This window comes from Ictalurus furcatus, chromosome 18 (genome assembly GCF_023375685.1).
Source record: "Ictalurus furcatus strain D&B chromosome 18, Billie_1.0, whole genome shotgun sequence".
NCBI classification, from domain to species: domain Eukaryota; kingdom Metazoa; phylum Chordata; class Actinopteri; order Siluriformes; family Ictaluridae; genus Ictalurus; species Ictalurus furcatus.
The window spans coordinates 1,062,501-1,077,153 of record NC_071272.1 but is presented as its reverse complement, the minus strand read 5'-3'; the positions used below and the strand labels follow the sequence as shown (position 1 = coordinate 1,077,153).

Genomic DNA, 14,653 nt, shown 5'->3' with positions numbered 1-14,653 from the left:
TGTGCGCCGAGATGCTTTTCTGCTCACCCCGGTTGTAAAGTGTGATTATTTGAGTTGCTGTATCCTTTTCCTCTGACCTACAGAACTGTCACTCACTCAGTGTTTTTTGTTTTTCGCACCACTCTGTGTAAACTCTACAGACTGCTGTGTGTGAAATCCACAGGAGATCAGCAAGTTCATGAAATACTCAAACCAGCCCCTCTGGTACCAAAGAAATCAGGCTTTTTCTTCATTCTGATGTTTGATGTGAATATTAACTGAAGCTCTCGACCTGTATTTATTTTTTTGCATTGCACTGCTGTCACATGATCGGCTGATTAGATAACAGCATAAACGGGGCAGGTGGAAGTGAGTGTATAAATATATCTAATTTAGCTCCATTCCCCGGCTCTCTTTCCATCAATATTTTCAACTTTATCTACTTATATCTCTCCGTCACGGTTTCTACCCGTCCGTCGGGACATCCAACTTTGAATGCGTATACAGCTGTGATACAACAAGCATTTCCACTAGAAAGCGTTATACGTCAAACACGGTCCCTTTCCAATACGATAAATAAATAAATAAATAAATAAATAAATAAGGACCGGAATCACAAGCTATTTTGTTTTTATTTTTTCCACTGTTGACATAATGGACACTTATAAAATGTAGAAAACTAACAGAAGTGTCTCAGACAAAAAGTTTCCCCATTTAAAGCTAAAACAATGCACATAGAAAAAACAACAAAAACAAAACAAAACAAAAAAAAACACAAACCTGACACGTTTAACTAAAACTAGAATAAATAGTTACACACAGATGGATGTCTGACCTCCAAGACGGCGTCGAGCACAAAGGAAGGCTTTCATATTAAAATAAAAGATAGGAACACATTTCACAAGGTTCTGATAATGATTACATACTGAAACAGTCTCAGACGATCTTTAGGGATTTTCACCGACTTGTGTATGACTGTAGCTAAACAATGCATGACTAACCTTCACCTCGGTACCCAAAAGAAAATCTAGTGTTTCTCAGAGGACATGCAAAATGTACACACACTAACAAATGACCCTCATCTATTCTTATCTCTGTCTACACCACACACACACACACACACACACACACACCACACACACCTGAACATCCTGCAACAAGTTTTCTTGTGTTTGTTTTGGTCCAGTGAATCAAGTTGTCTATAAAATTCTGTAGAACAGGTCCACTAATTAAAGTCACATAATAGCAGGGATCAAAAGAAAGTTGTGTGTGTGTGTGTGTCCATCTATCTGAGATTTGTTTTGGTCACTTCAAACGCTCATGAGCTGTTATAGAGTTGCCTGTGTGTGTGTGTGTGTGTGTGTGTGTGTACACTAGGTGTGCATAGTCCACATCCAGGCCACTGTGAAAGTTGCTGGAGGGTTAAGAGTGTGTGTGTGTGTGTGTGTGTGTGTGAGAGAGAGAGAGAGTGTGAGTACTCAGAGTTGACTGGTTTTGGTCATTTCAGCCAGCGACTGAGTTACTGAGTAGCAGTGTGTACATATTGCGTGTTTGCCTTTAGTCTATATCCAGGTCACTGTCGGAGTCGTTGGTGTTGCCGGTGCGGATGGACGAATGCGTGGTCGTGTGTGGGTTTATCTCGGGGAGCAGGCCGTACTCCTGCAGCAATGCCTCCACGTCGGTGGCGTAGAAGTCGTCGCCCAGCTGGTCGGAGACACGTACCAGGTTGCCCACCAGATCGCCACCGCGGTACAGCAGCAGTGCGGGCAGCGCTGAGCTGCGAAACAGAGCGCTGGTGCCCAGCACGGAGCCCTGCGCCGCACAGAACTTCACCTGCAACACACACACACACACACACGTCACAACGAGGACAGCCAGACAGTGCCAAAAAAAATGTTATGCATCACAGATCAGTTATTTTTTTTGCTTCTACAGCATGCATTAAATAAAGCATATAAAAGCATTCTGGGCTTCCTGGGTCCTGTTCTTGCCCGTGGATTACTGATCACTGGGTTGTACTGTCGAACGTTTCGCCCGATCCTGAAGATGTCCGTGCTTTGAATCTGTCGTCGGACTCGTTTCCAACACGACGAGCCCGGAACCTCAGACCTGCTCAAGAGCAGACTAATTCAGCTCCAACTAAACAACACAGTGTGCATTTTAACGCGTTCTATCTCGAGGATGCGATTTAAGTCACGAGTCGGTCGTCACAGACGTACCGTTGCTGCACAGACACCGTGACACAGACGCTCGGGTTCGAACTGAAAAGGCTGAAGACATGTTTATATCGCTGTAGGGTCGCTGGAGAATCAAGACCGTTGCGACCGTTTGACGTCACTACCCAGAATGCATTGCGACAGAAACAAGAATGGCGGCCTACGAGTGAAAGGATTTATTTATTTAATTAATTTTTAAACTGACATCTGGAGTGTTTTTGTATAGCGGATTTATATAGCGGATGTGAGCGTTAATCTAATAAGCCGTACAAGTATTCATCGTCGGGGTTCCCTTTAAGAAAAATCCGGGTCTTTCTTCGACGGCTGTACAAACAAACAATGCGTGAGACAAAACATTAGAATATTAGCAGAAGTATAAAGCCTGTATACACAGGAAGTGTTCAAGTAATGACAAATGTCAACATGTGCAGATCATTTAGATTATTTACAGTTTTGCTACTTTAGCATTTTTCCTGTTGGCATGTTTGTGCTACTCCTAATCGCCCGACCCCCCAGCTGTACACGTATTGACATTAGCCACAGTGGCATTTCTGCACGAAGCATTCGCGCAGCTTTTGGAAGATGCTCGTCACCTCTGGGTACTGCAGAGCGAGACAAATCAGGCTTCCCTCCATGGCCTGGCAGGCGGGCACGTCGGGCTCGAAAATGTGCACCAGCACTAGAGTGCCTCTGCCCTCCTCATCGATGGCGTGCAGGAACTCCTCGCCCGAGGAAATGGAGATGACGCGCTCGAAACGTCGCCCGCCGCTCAGCTGCCGCCTCATTTCCTCCATGCGCTGCAGCCGGTACTGCTGGAGGAAGGCTTCGTCGTCGTCCTCCTCCTCCTCGTCGACTCGCAGCGTTACCTGAAGACAAAACAAGGAAGGAAAGAAAGATAAGGTGTTCTATTTGAACACTCGAGGTCCTCAGAGTGAGGAACTCCAACCACTACTTTGTTCGTTCTCTTCTGAAGTTCACCGCCAGCCTGAGTTGGTTCTAGAGGAGTGACTGAGCAAATTAAGCTTTCCACACAGCGACGTTAGGCCATTTTACACACTGTATGTCTGGAGAAACAGTTTGCTTTAGCTGCACTGTTCAAAAGATGGCATCTAACCTTGCCATTGATCTTGTCCTGAAGCTCCTGCTGCTTCTGCTTGTCCGCCTCGTCATCCAGCTGCGATCTGCAGGTCATGCTGAGCTTCTTGATCAGCCGCTCCATCTCCTTCTGTTGCTCGGCTCGCTGTTCCGTCTCCAGCTGCTTGTACTTCCTCCAGTCGTTGATCACACCTTTTGGGCCTGCAAATACACACACACACACACACACACACACACACACACACACAGGTCAGAATTGTTTTTATTGTTCAGCCCTGTTCTCCCATATAAGTGCAAATGAGGGGGTTTTTTTATTAATCAGGATTTTTTTTTTATTAAATTCTTTATTGAACGTCACATGCCTGTTGCTGATTGAACACGGCATATGACTATCAAAAGGAATTTAAAAAAAGAAAGAATTGTGCTGTTTCAATCTGTTATCTAGCGAGTATAACAAAAATGACCGAACGTGACGTTACTCATGTTATTATAATGAAGAGCAATCCTTTCTTCTGAATAACTCCGCTTCCTGGCAGTTCATCAGCATTCAGACACTGGTATTAATGCCACACAAAGTTCAAAGCATATCTAAAATATGGCTGTTATAACAGCTATCTTTTTTTTTATTGATTACTTGGACTGTGACATGAAGCACGCTGTGGCGCACCGCATCACTTCCTTTACGCTATAAAAAGCATTTGATGGAAATGGCGGAACATGTTGCAACACAATATATGGGAACGTGTTATGTTACACTGTGCTGTTGGCCTCATGACATAACTTGTGTTTTCATGCGAGACGTACACTAAATAACCAAAAGTTTGTGGACAACTGACACGAAGGTGGAAGAGTCCCTTCGCTGGGACTAAGGGAGGCCGAAACCTGTTCCAGCATGACAATGCCCCTGTGCACAAAGCGAGCAACATGAAGTCATGGTTTATTAAGTTTGGAGTGGAAGAACTCGAGCATGCTGCACAGAGCCTTGACCTCAACCTCGCTGAACACCTTTGGGATGAACGAATGCCGAACGCACCCTGGGCCTTGTCACCTAACATCAGTGTCTGATCTCACTAATGCTCTTGTGACTGAATGAGCACATAATAATAATAATAATTATTATTATTATTATTATTATTATTATTATTATTATTATTCTCATGCTGTGACAGATTATCTAATCACTGTCAGTAATATTCAGAGTATTTCTGCATGAAGCGATTTTCATGGCTTTTTTTGAGAGAGACCTTTTTCTAAAACCATTATGAGAAGTAGCAAACATTTAGAAGAGCAAGATTTATATTAAGATTAGATTAGACAGATTGAACAGGACGATAAGGTTAAGTACGCACCGGTGTTAACAGCAGTACCATCAGGACTATAATCGATTTCAGTCTGCAGCACTTCCTGCTCCCTGATGGTTTTGGACTGGCCTTCATCTTCCTCATGGTCGCTCTCCTCATCCTCACTGCTGCTGTAATAATACTGCAGCTTCTCCCCCAGGAGCTTGTCGTCCAGAGTCGTCATGACCAAAGGCTGGGGGGGGGGACACAGAAAAGAAAGTTTTTGAAAAGTTTCGTTGTCAAAACGATCCCCGTTCACACGGATCCGTGAAAACGACTAAAAACGCTGTATTACGCACGCCGCGCCAGTAGATGGCGATGTCACTTTGTAAAGAAACACCACGCGCATGCGCACACAAGCATTCACGTCAACGTGTCCGCCATATTGATCCGGGCAAGACTGCCCTATAAACAAATGCAAGTAATCAGGGGAGCTGCGGTTTTTCCTGGATAAAAAGCACAGTAATGTTTACATTTCTCAAACGATTTCAATGGTTCATGATCTACGTGGAGTACAAAAAAATTCTGTCTCCAGTTACTTAGAATCTTGATAGTTAAACTTGGAAAATGTCATTGTCATAAGGCATTATGAAAACACACTGGTCAAGTATAGATTCAGCTGTGTGTGTAATATATACATATACATCTCGCTCATGTCGTGCAGCTGACGCAAAGCTTCAAATCAACCTAATAAAACAGCGACGGCTGAATCCCAAACGGCTCCTACACTACACTGCTGAAGCCCATCAACTTCACCCTCAGAATAGTGAGCCTATACAGGAAGCATGGTGCGATTTGGAATTCAGCCTGACAGCTACTAGCTAATACCTCCAGCTAGCGGATTAATAATACGTACAGTTTAAGGAAGATGAGAAACCGACTATCTGTCATGTGTTTTGTTTATTTGTTTGATTGATTGATTGATTGATTAATTAATTAATTAATTAATTACGAGCTTAAACAACACCTAATGATACAAAGTGATATTTTATGTTTAAAGCTGCTGCTTGTTCAACTGGAAGCTTGGACTAGCCTCGGTTTATTTGGCTAGCAGGCTAACAAGCGACGTCGATGGATTAAAGCTAAAATACAGTTCGTGGCTCGGTCTGGAGTGAAGATGGCTTCAAGACCGCTTCATCGCGACGTAATAAAACAGACAAAACCACGTCAAACTTACCAAACAATATCTTTCTGGGGGAAACGAAAAAAAAAACAATACCCCAAGCGTTGAAATTTCCGCGACCTTCTCTGATGATACTACACGTCACTTTCCTGCGTCAGCATTCAACCCACCAATCAAACAGCGGTTTAGATGAACGACATCGACGTTGGCGAATCAAAACCCGAGCCGCATTTTTGCATGTTGTAGCATACAATTTTAATATTGTAGAGTCTCTATATCTGTATAGAAGTAGTATGTTTCATGAATCGAAAGCTTATATGTGAATGAATAAATAAATAAATAAATAAATAAAATCATATCAAAAATGTATGCGATTAAAAACACCTTTAAAAAAAAAAAAAAAGTCAAGTCAAAGTTTAATGTGAACACAAATCATATGTAAATACCATAATCCGATGTTCCACAGGTATGGTCACCATGAGAAACGACACATCTGCAAACTATTTTAGCAGTTCAGTGATATCCCCATGTGCAGTAACGCTGGATCTCTTCATCTTCCACTTTTCTGGGGACCTCCAGCCGCCGATTCCCACACTCCTCCCAGCGCACCATCTCTCCATCCTCCACCGGCACGAATTCCCACTCCAATTGGATGCCCATTGGAAAGAGGACGGTGCAAAACCAGAATCCATAACAAAGTCAGAACAAAGCTCTTCCAGACCCTGAGATTATGCTGGTTCCATGTCACAGCCACAACTCGTCTTGGGGAGTGTGTTACGTAGTGAACTCTGAATCTCACTCGTTGTGTTTTTATTTTCTGGATCCTGATTTCAAACTCCTCGATCAGTGAATCCAGCGTGGCCTGGAATTTCCGAAGTTGCACCTCTCTGGCTTTCTCCAGGCCATCTGGATTCTTCCAGCTCTTCATTTTAAAGTTGCTTTCAGTACACAAGAGAAAGGACTTGCTCACGTCGGCCCAAGCTAATGCTTAGTTCTTTGCAAAAGCTAAAAATGCAGACTGAAGTACATTAGTTAGAATTCTTTGTGACACTGATGCAATGTTTCCCGAGACGTGAGGTGTATCGGTCGTTAGAGACCAACTGATTATTTCTGCTTCGTGAGCAGTCACTGCTCCTTAGCTTCTGGCTCACCCCTTCTTTTTCGTCTCTCCTTGCTTTTCGCTCTCTCTAAATAGCTGGAAGTCTTGTAACCCAGATGCTGATCATCTGGAGAATCCTGCTCCTCGAATTCACCTGACGCATACCCACGATGGTACGACATGTTCCGAGCCTATCCAGAAGGTCAGAATGATAGACAGATTAAGAGAAAGTGTAAAAAGAGCTGAACTCGTTTAACTGACAAGACTTGCAGGATGAATGAATCATCACAAAACAGTGGGACCCAGAAAGAACAAAAGTGTGAAAAGAGTTGTAAAGAGTGGTTATGTGACTTGCTGTAGCCTTCCTGTCAGCTCAAACCACTCTGGCCATTCTCCTCTGACCTCCCTCATCAACAATGTAATAGTGTTTCTTAAATACTCACACCGGCCTGTTTGGCAACAACAACCATGCCAAACCAAAGGGAGAAATGCAAATAACAAAGTCCAAACTGATCACAACATGCACTATTCAAATCAGTCAGACTTTCAGTAAGCAGCAACAAGGCAATCAGCATTAAGCTAACTCAAATAGCCCTTCGGATAAGAGGACGAGCTACGAAGCACGGAAAAATCTGTACTGGCGCACAGGAGCGAACTACATTGGAGTGGAAAACCTGAAATGGACTCAACACAGACAACACTGAGAGAAAGAACGTTCAACAAAAAAGACAGAATACAAGAGAATACAGCAGTTTACTGAGGTAGAAAAGTTGTACACTGAGGTACGACAGGTATATACTGAGGTAAAAAGGGGGAAAAAAAGGTGCATACTGTAGTAGAAAATGTGTGTACTGTCGTAAGAAGGTGTATAGTGTGGTAGGAAAAGTTCATACTGAGGTAGGAAAGGTGTATACTGTGGTAGGAAAAGCATATAGTCAGGAAGGGTGTATAATGACAAGAAATTTGTATACTGAGGTAGAAAAGGTGTATACTGTTGCAGGTAAGGTATATACTGAAGTAGGACAGGTCTGAGGTAATGATAAACGAGTGTATACTGTAGTAGGAACGATGTATAGCATGGTACAAAGCATGTACAGTATACTGAGATAGGAAAGGTATAGGAAAGGTCTTCTGAGGTGTGAAATACTGTACGTATATTGAGGTAGGCGCAGAATATGGAGAGATACTACACAACGATATTACACTAGCTGCTTACAGAACAAAATATTGGGCGTCATCATTTTCGAAATGCAGGTTACTCTTTTGCCGGTTGAGTTTTCTGATCACGGACATTCTGATCACTCCATTTGATCTATGGCGGCATAAATAATCCCATTTAGCAACTGAATGGGTTTATTTTATTTTATTTTATTTTGATTAGTAGTACAGTAATCCATATTGGTAAGTGTCAGTCTCAGTTACTATGCAGATATGTTTGGTGGGCAGTCCATGATAACTTGCCCTGAAGTGTGAAAGTGTGTGTGCATGGTGCCCTGATAAACTGGTATCTTCCCCCCATTTTTTGTGCCTGGTGTTCTGGTTCTGGAGCCATTGCAACACCGACTGGGATAAGGCAGTTAGTGACAATGAGAAAAGTGTGAACCAGGAGGACAGACACTGTGACAGAGAGAAAGAAAGAAAGAGAGAGAGAGAGAGAGAGAGAGAGAGGGAGAAAGAGAGAGAGAAAGAAAAAGAGAGAGGGAGAAAGAAAAAGAGAGAGATAAGGGGGAGGGAGAAAGAAAGAGAGAGAGAGGGAGAAAGAGAGAGAGAGAAAAAGAGAGAGAGAAGGGTGAGGGAGAAAGAAAGAGAGAAAGAAAGAGAGAGAGAAAGGGAGTAAGAAAGAGAGAAAGAGAGAAAGAGAGGGAGAAAGAGAGAAGGGGAGGGAGAAAGAAAAAGAAAGGGAGAGAGAGAAAGAGAGAGAGAAAGGGGAGGGAGAAAGAAAGAGAGAGAGAGAGAGGGAGAAAGAAAGAGAGAGAAAGAGAGAGAAAGGGGAGGGAGAAAGAAAGAAAGAAAGAAAGAAAGAGAGAGAGAGAGAGGGAGAAAGAAAGAGAGAGAGAGAAAGAGAGAAAGGGAGTAAGAGAGAGGGAGCGAGAAAGAGAGAGAGAAGGGGGCGGGAGAGAGAGCCACAGAGAGAAGCCCATTGGCAGAGAGCTCACCTGACTGCGGACACGGATTTGATTTAATCTGCGCTGCAGCTCGAGCTCGGCTCTGTAACAGTGCGCGTGGAAGGAAGCCACGCGCGCGCTTCACATTAAATAGACGCGCGTGACGAGCGTTTAGCGACTGCAGCCACGGCCGTCGATATGAGCCGCCGTTTCGGGGTGATTGGGGGCTACGAGACCGCGGCCGCCTTACTGGTGATTATTGTCGCCTCGCTGTCAGTGTGGGGCGCGTTTCTCATTTACCGAGCCGTTAAAGGTCAACGAAGGAAAAGGGGCCGCGAAGAGAACACGAGCGAAACGGAAAAGGACGCAGCGGGACGACGAGGAGAAGGAGATGAAGATGACTGGAGCAAGTCAACAGGTAAAATGGAGGAAACGGTGTTAGTTTGGAGAGAAATTGGGGTAGAAACAGGTGTAGTGCTGGTTCCTGGAGAAATGCCACCGTGTGTGTGCTTCACGCGCTGAGGGACGAACCGTAAATGGCGGAAAAAGCAACAGCTGGTGGTCCCTGTCAAAATGTCCCCGAATAAAACAGACGTCACTAATGATATCGGGGTCTTAAAATATAGTCGCCTATCATTTTTTTTAACTATCGTACCTGTTGAGCATGCCTTAATATTGTTAGTTTCTCGCTTTTTTTAACTTTAATTACAGTTTCATGTTTAGTCATGTCCAGATTTAATAGAAACTCGTCATTTCCAAACATCCGACCTAGACCGGAAGCAGAGAATTCATTTTTTTTAAAAAAAAAAGGCATAAATAAAAGGTTTTCCCGGATGACGTAAGAGGCTGACCATGTGACCCACCCTTGAAGGTGAGGGTCAGTCACGTGATCATCTAACCACCTGGATTTAACCCCGGACGCAAACTCAAGCCCCTTTATCAATATTTTTTCCTTTAAACCCCTTAGTGATTTTGAGCTGGTTTTTAAATATTTGTTTTAATTCATTCACAACATGTAAATATATGTGCTCCATAATTTATGAATACTATTATCATAAGAATGTTTTATTATAATAATAATAATAATAATAATAATAATAATTTTTTCTTTTTTTTTTAAAGTTAAAATTGAGAATCTTTGACATAATTGGATCCTATCCTGTAAACACTTGCATACATGCATTTGTACACCGAGGGGCAATTAAGAGTAACCATTGCAACTACTCTTTGGAGGAAACCCATGCAGACTAAGCAATTATATGCACAGAAACTCCAAACCAGTGCTCACCAACCCTGTGCCTGGAGGTCTACCTTCCTGAAGACTTTAGCTCCAAACAAGAGATTTTTGGTTGGAAGTGAAACCTGCAGGAAGAGAGTCGATGCTCTAAACAGAGAGGACTCTGGCGCTATGAGGCGGCCATACGACCCTCTGTACAGCACAATCTAAATAAATGTTCCAAATGAGAAGTTCGCAAATCATTGGAACGTCACCAGGCAGAAAGTGTAGCTACTATGGCATGTTGTTTAATATTTGAAAATCATGTGTTTGCACTTTATACAATCCATACCTTCTCTAATGGTGATGAATAACTAGGGTAATCTGGCTGCTGTGTCGCCTCATAATTATACACTGTGAAAGGTCATGTGTCTGTCTTTGCTTTTTTTTTCCCCCCTCCAAAGGAAGTGATGACGGAGGCTCTGAGGACTGGGATGTCGATTCCCATGAAACGGTTATCCTGTCTCCTGAAAACCATACACAAACACCTTCAGACCTTCCGGAGGAAAACCTGGAAAAACCCACCCATGAGGATGTGAAAGAGCCTTCTGCTGAACCTTTAACTGGTTCCGATGTTGGTGACACCACTGGAACTGGCCAGGATCATATGAAATGCACGCATGATGGCTGTGATACTGTTCAGCGTTCTAGTGTGCAGTCAGATTTGTTTGATCATCAGGATAATGGTAGCAGACCCTCTGAAGACAAGCCTGAGAATAGTGTGAAGGAAAACGCCTGCGATGACGAGTCTGAGATGGAACCGCATGTAGACGTGGATGAGCCGTCTGAAACGGAGAGCGCCCAGGAGATTTTGGAAGCTAAAAATCTCCCTGTTGAGAAGTCCCAGTCTGTGGAAGATCTGTTGGACAACACGCTCTTGTCGCAAGAAATTGCAAACAAACCTAATGAGGAGGAGATCATTGTAAATAACTCTGTGTTGGATATTTCTTCTGCTGATGGCACAAGTTCAGATGCTCTTCAAAAAAAGACAAAGATGGAAGACACTGAGATTGCAACCAAAGCGTTTGAGAGGAGTATTCCTCAGATGAACGACATTGACTCCTACTGCTATGACGGACAGTCTGATCTCTTGAGTAATTTGGCATCGGAGAAAGTCCAGCCTAAGAAAGATGTCAAAAGCCGTCAGGACTTCGGTGACCGCCTCAATAGCTTGCAGACAACGGTGGGCAACACTGATGACCGTTTGGCCACTCGGCAGCATCTGAGCAGCACGTTGGACGATATTCTCACCAATCCACCGCAGAACTACCTGGGCTTTACTGTGCCTGGTTTGCAAGGGGATTCATTAGCACCTCTACAACTCAAGGAATCGATCAAAGATAAAACAGAGGTCACACCGGCAGACGTGATCCAGAAGAAGAATGAGATCAGCATTATGGAGGCCATTATGGACAGCAATGAGTGGCTAAGCACTGGACCACCAGACACCAGAGATCTGCCCTGGTTAACTCCGACTCCAAGTAAGACCGGTTACGGATTCAAGCTCGACGTTTCTCATTCTCCAGTTCCGGCGACCGACGGTTCTGGACTTCCTGCCGAAGAGACGATGTCACACCGAGACAAGACAGACGTCCCACACGACACCACCACCGGTGTGGCTAATAATGAAGGGGATCTTTCGAATAAGAAAGTAGGAATGGTGTTGCCAATGCCCCAGCTTGTACAAGTCAGCTTCAGAGTGCACTACATCACGCACTCCCCAAACCAGATTCTGGCTGTAACGGGGAACCAGCAGGAGCTGGGGTCCTGGGAGAGCTTTGTTCCTCTGAGGAGTGTTGAGAATGGCTTTTGGTTCTGCACTATCGGTCTCCCATTGGACAGCCAGGTCGAGTGGAAGTTTATCCTGGTAGAGGAGGGAAAGATCCGGCGCTGGGAGGAGTGCGAAAACCGCTATTTTGCAGTGACTGGGCAAGAGGATGAGATTCTTCTCAATAAGAATTGGGGGTACGCGTGAAACAAAAACATATCAGTGGCATTCTATATAGCAATAATATTCATCACAGGTGCATTATTTCAAACAGATGTTAGCATAAATATGATGCATGAGGCTGTGATACTGTTAATGTAGCAATAATAATAATACCAATATGCACATTTTCACCTTCAGTCAGTGAATAGCTTGTACGTCAGTTTGGAAATGCTCGTGTTGACGGCGTTTGTCCTGTGGCTCTTTAACCAGCAATAACGATATTTCGGTGTCCTACACTACTCAGAGAAATGGTTTATTTTCCGGTGATATGTCTGTTCTAGTTGTTATCCAATGTAATTTTGCCAAATAATTAATTATATGCAGGGATGGAAAATACTTGAGTAATTGTATTTCCTTTCCATAGTTGAGTATTATTTTGAGGTCTTTATACTTTACTTGGACGTCATGAAAGTTGAATACTTGTTCTCTTACTTAATTACATTTCCAAGGAGAAGAAGGGGGGAAAAAAAAAAAACGTACTTCTTGCTCCTTTTGTTTAATCAGATCTTCAGAGTACTTCAAAGTTACAAATCTCGAAGGTCTCTTCTCTCATCCAGCCATCAACTGTACGCTGTATAGACATCAAACGGCCTGGATTGAATCTATTAAATAGCTATAATGTGGTTAATGCTACAGCTGGGCGTGGATCAGCCCCCAGAATGCCGTGTTGAACGTGAGGATGAGCACCCCTAGCCCTACCTCGATATTCTGAACTAGGCAAAGTCTCGTATCAAGTGAAAATTCTCTTCGCCTCTCGAAAAGGCACGAACGCCATCTAATTAAAAAAAAAAACAAAACAAAAAAAAAACAAAGGGCGGCCGTTGAGGTATGTTTTGCCAATTTGCTAATATTAACCAGCTCAGTTAGCTTGATTTCTTGGTTAATGCCAGGAACATTACTAGTAACGAGACTAGTAACATTTTTTTGGCCAAATCAGATTCTTGCTAATGGTAAATAGTGGTTGGTTTTTTTTCTTTCAACAAAGAACAACTTTCTCAAAATTTGCAATGGAATCTGATGAGATTTTTGTGGGGTTTTTTTTTTGTTTTGTTTTTTAAACGGAAAGCTACATGAATTGGCCAAATTGCAATTGGACGAAATTGTTCTGCACGGCCCTTCTCAGTGATATTCGTTGGTAAATGAGACCTTTTTAGCTGTGCTCCCGTTCAACGCACGTGAATCGGAGAGCGCTTTGCTTGAATGCGCGTCGTGATGACCTCGCACGATGCGTCTTGGCCCAAATCCGTGGGAAATTTGCGGTACCTTTTGAAAAATTGCAAGCTCGTGCGAGTATTGCGGAGTCTTGCGTTGTCTTGCGTTCATCTCCGTGAGCGCGAAATCCCGGAGGGACCGATACGGTGCGTGATGAGCTCGTAGGAAATCGTTAGTTGCTTTTAAATACTCGAGGACATTTAAAAGCAGCAACTTTCTGACTTTCACTTTAGTGCATTTTTGGCAAGATGAAGTAAGGTTTAGACACATTATCCATCATTTCACTTGAGTATAATTTCTCAGTACTTTCCCCACCCCTGTTTAAATATTAGATTCTTCCGTGTGTACGCTTATCACAAATCCTTATTTGTAACCGAGCCGCATCAGTAGTTCTGGAGTATGCTAATCCGTGTTTGCACAGAATTGCTCAGCGCTGGAGTTTTTCTTCATGTCGTAACCTTGTGAGCAAATCAGGTTTGCATGTCCGCGTTGATGTTTCTGTAATCAGGGAACGAGCGGAATCGAGGCTGCGGATCAGCGGCGAGTTACACGCACAGCTGAATCCCTTTTCTCATGGTTTCCTCAGCAACTTGGCACCACAGTGAGATTCTGCCTGCTGTCTGGTTTCATGTAAGATCATCACTGCTAGCTAGATAAGCTCAAAGTTAGGACTGTGCAATAGTTCCTTAGTACTTCTGTAAGTATCGGATGAACCGAGGATCCAGGAGTAAAACAGAAAAACACGAGCACATTTAACGAGCAGGAATTCGAATCGGAAAGACGATTAAAACGACTTTTAACGAGTATTCAAACCGGAAAGGTAGTCTCAAAGCGAGCGTTCTAGCTCCGCCGATAGTGTCCGTGTGAATTCGAGGAGATGACATGAACGACTTGGCCGTGTTTTCTGATGCACTTCTTGCTGCTTACTGATTTGAATGCGAGTGAAAATGTTAGTCTTGCACTGTACTTCAATGGCTTTAAAATATAACAAATGATACATTTATTTTATTACCACAACTTTGCCTTATAAACACTCACGATGTGCTGCAGTTCGTGTTTAGTCGCAGTGTTTTATATTGTAAATACGTGTGTTTATGTAAGCATCCGATACGTGTTTTAAACGCAATAAAATAAAATAACTTCAGCTATGCTTGTTGTCATGTTTGGTTTCATATTTAGTGTCCAGTCATTTTTAATTAATATTAATAAATCCGTTCT

The 14,653-nt window shown here is 43.2% G+C and overlaps 2 protein-coding genes across 3 annotated transcripts; one reads left to right on the top strand and one right to left on the bottom strand.

The window, feature by feature from the left end:
• Positions 1-592: 592 nt before the first annotated feature.
• On the bottom strand, positions 593-6,459 carry pdcl (phosducin-like). Of its 2 annotated transcripts, none has more exons than XM_053647945.1 (5): positions 5,808-6,459; positions 4,640-4,828; positions 3,310-3,491; positions 2,789-3,061; positions 593-1,812 (listed from the first exon to the last, which is right to left on the bottom strand). In XM_053647945.1, exons 2-5 carry the CDS (start codon positions 4,812-4,814, stop codon positions 1,537-1,539), a joined length of 906 nt encoding a protein of 301 aa, XP_053503920.1. In that variant the 5' UTR covers positions 4,815-4,828; positions 5,808-6,459; the 3' UTR covers positions 593-1,536. The 2 variants fall into 2 exon arrangements, with proteins under 2 accessions (XP_053503920.1, XP_053503919.1); XM_053647944.1 differs by having other exon boundaries at positions 4,640-4,823; positions 5,808-6,458.
• Positions 6,460-8,832: 2,373 nt separating this feature from the next.
• stbd1 (starch binding domain 1) lies at positions 8,833-14,584 on the top strand. The gene is made up of 2 exons (XM_053647942.1): positions 8,833-9,375; positions 10,638-14,584. The coding sequence occupies exons 1-2, from the start codon at positions 9,156-9,158 to the stop codon at positions 12,206-12,208; spliced, it is 1,791 nt and encodes a 596-aa protein (XP_053503917.1). The 5' UTR covers positions 8,833-9,155; the 3' UTR covers positions 12,209-14,584.
• Positions 14,585-14,653: the final 69 nt, after the last annotated feature.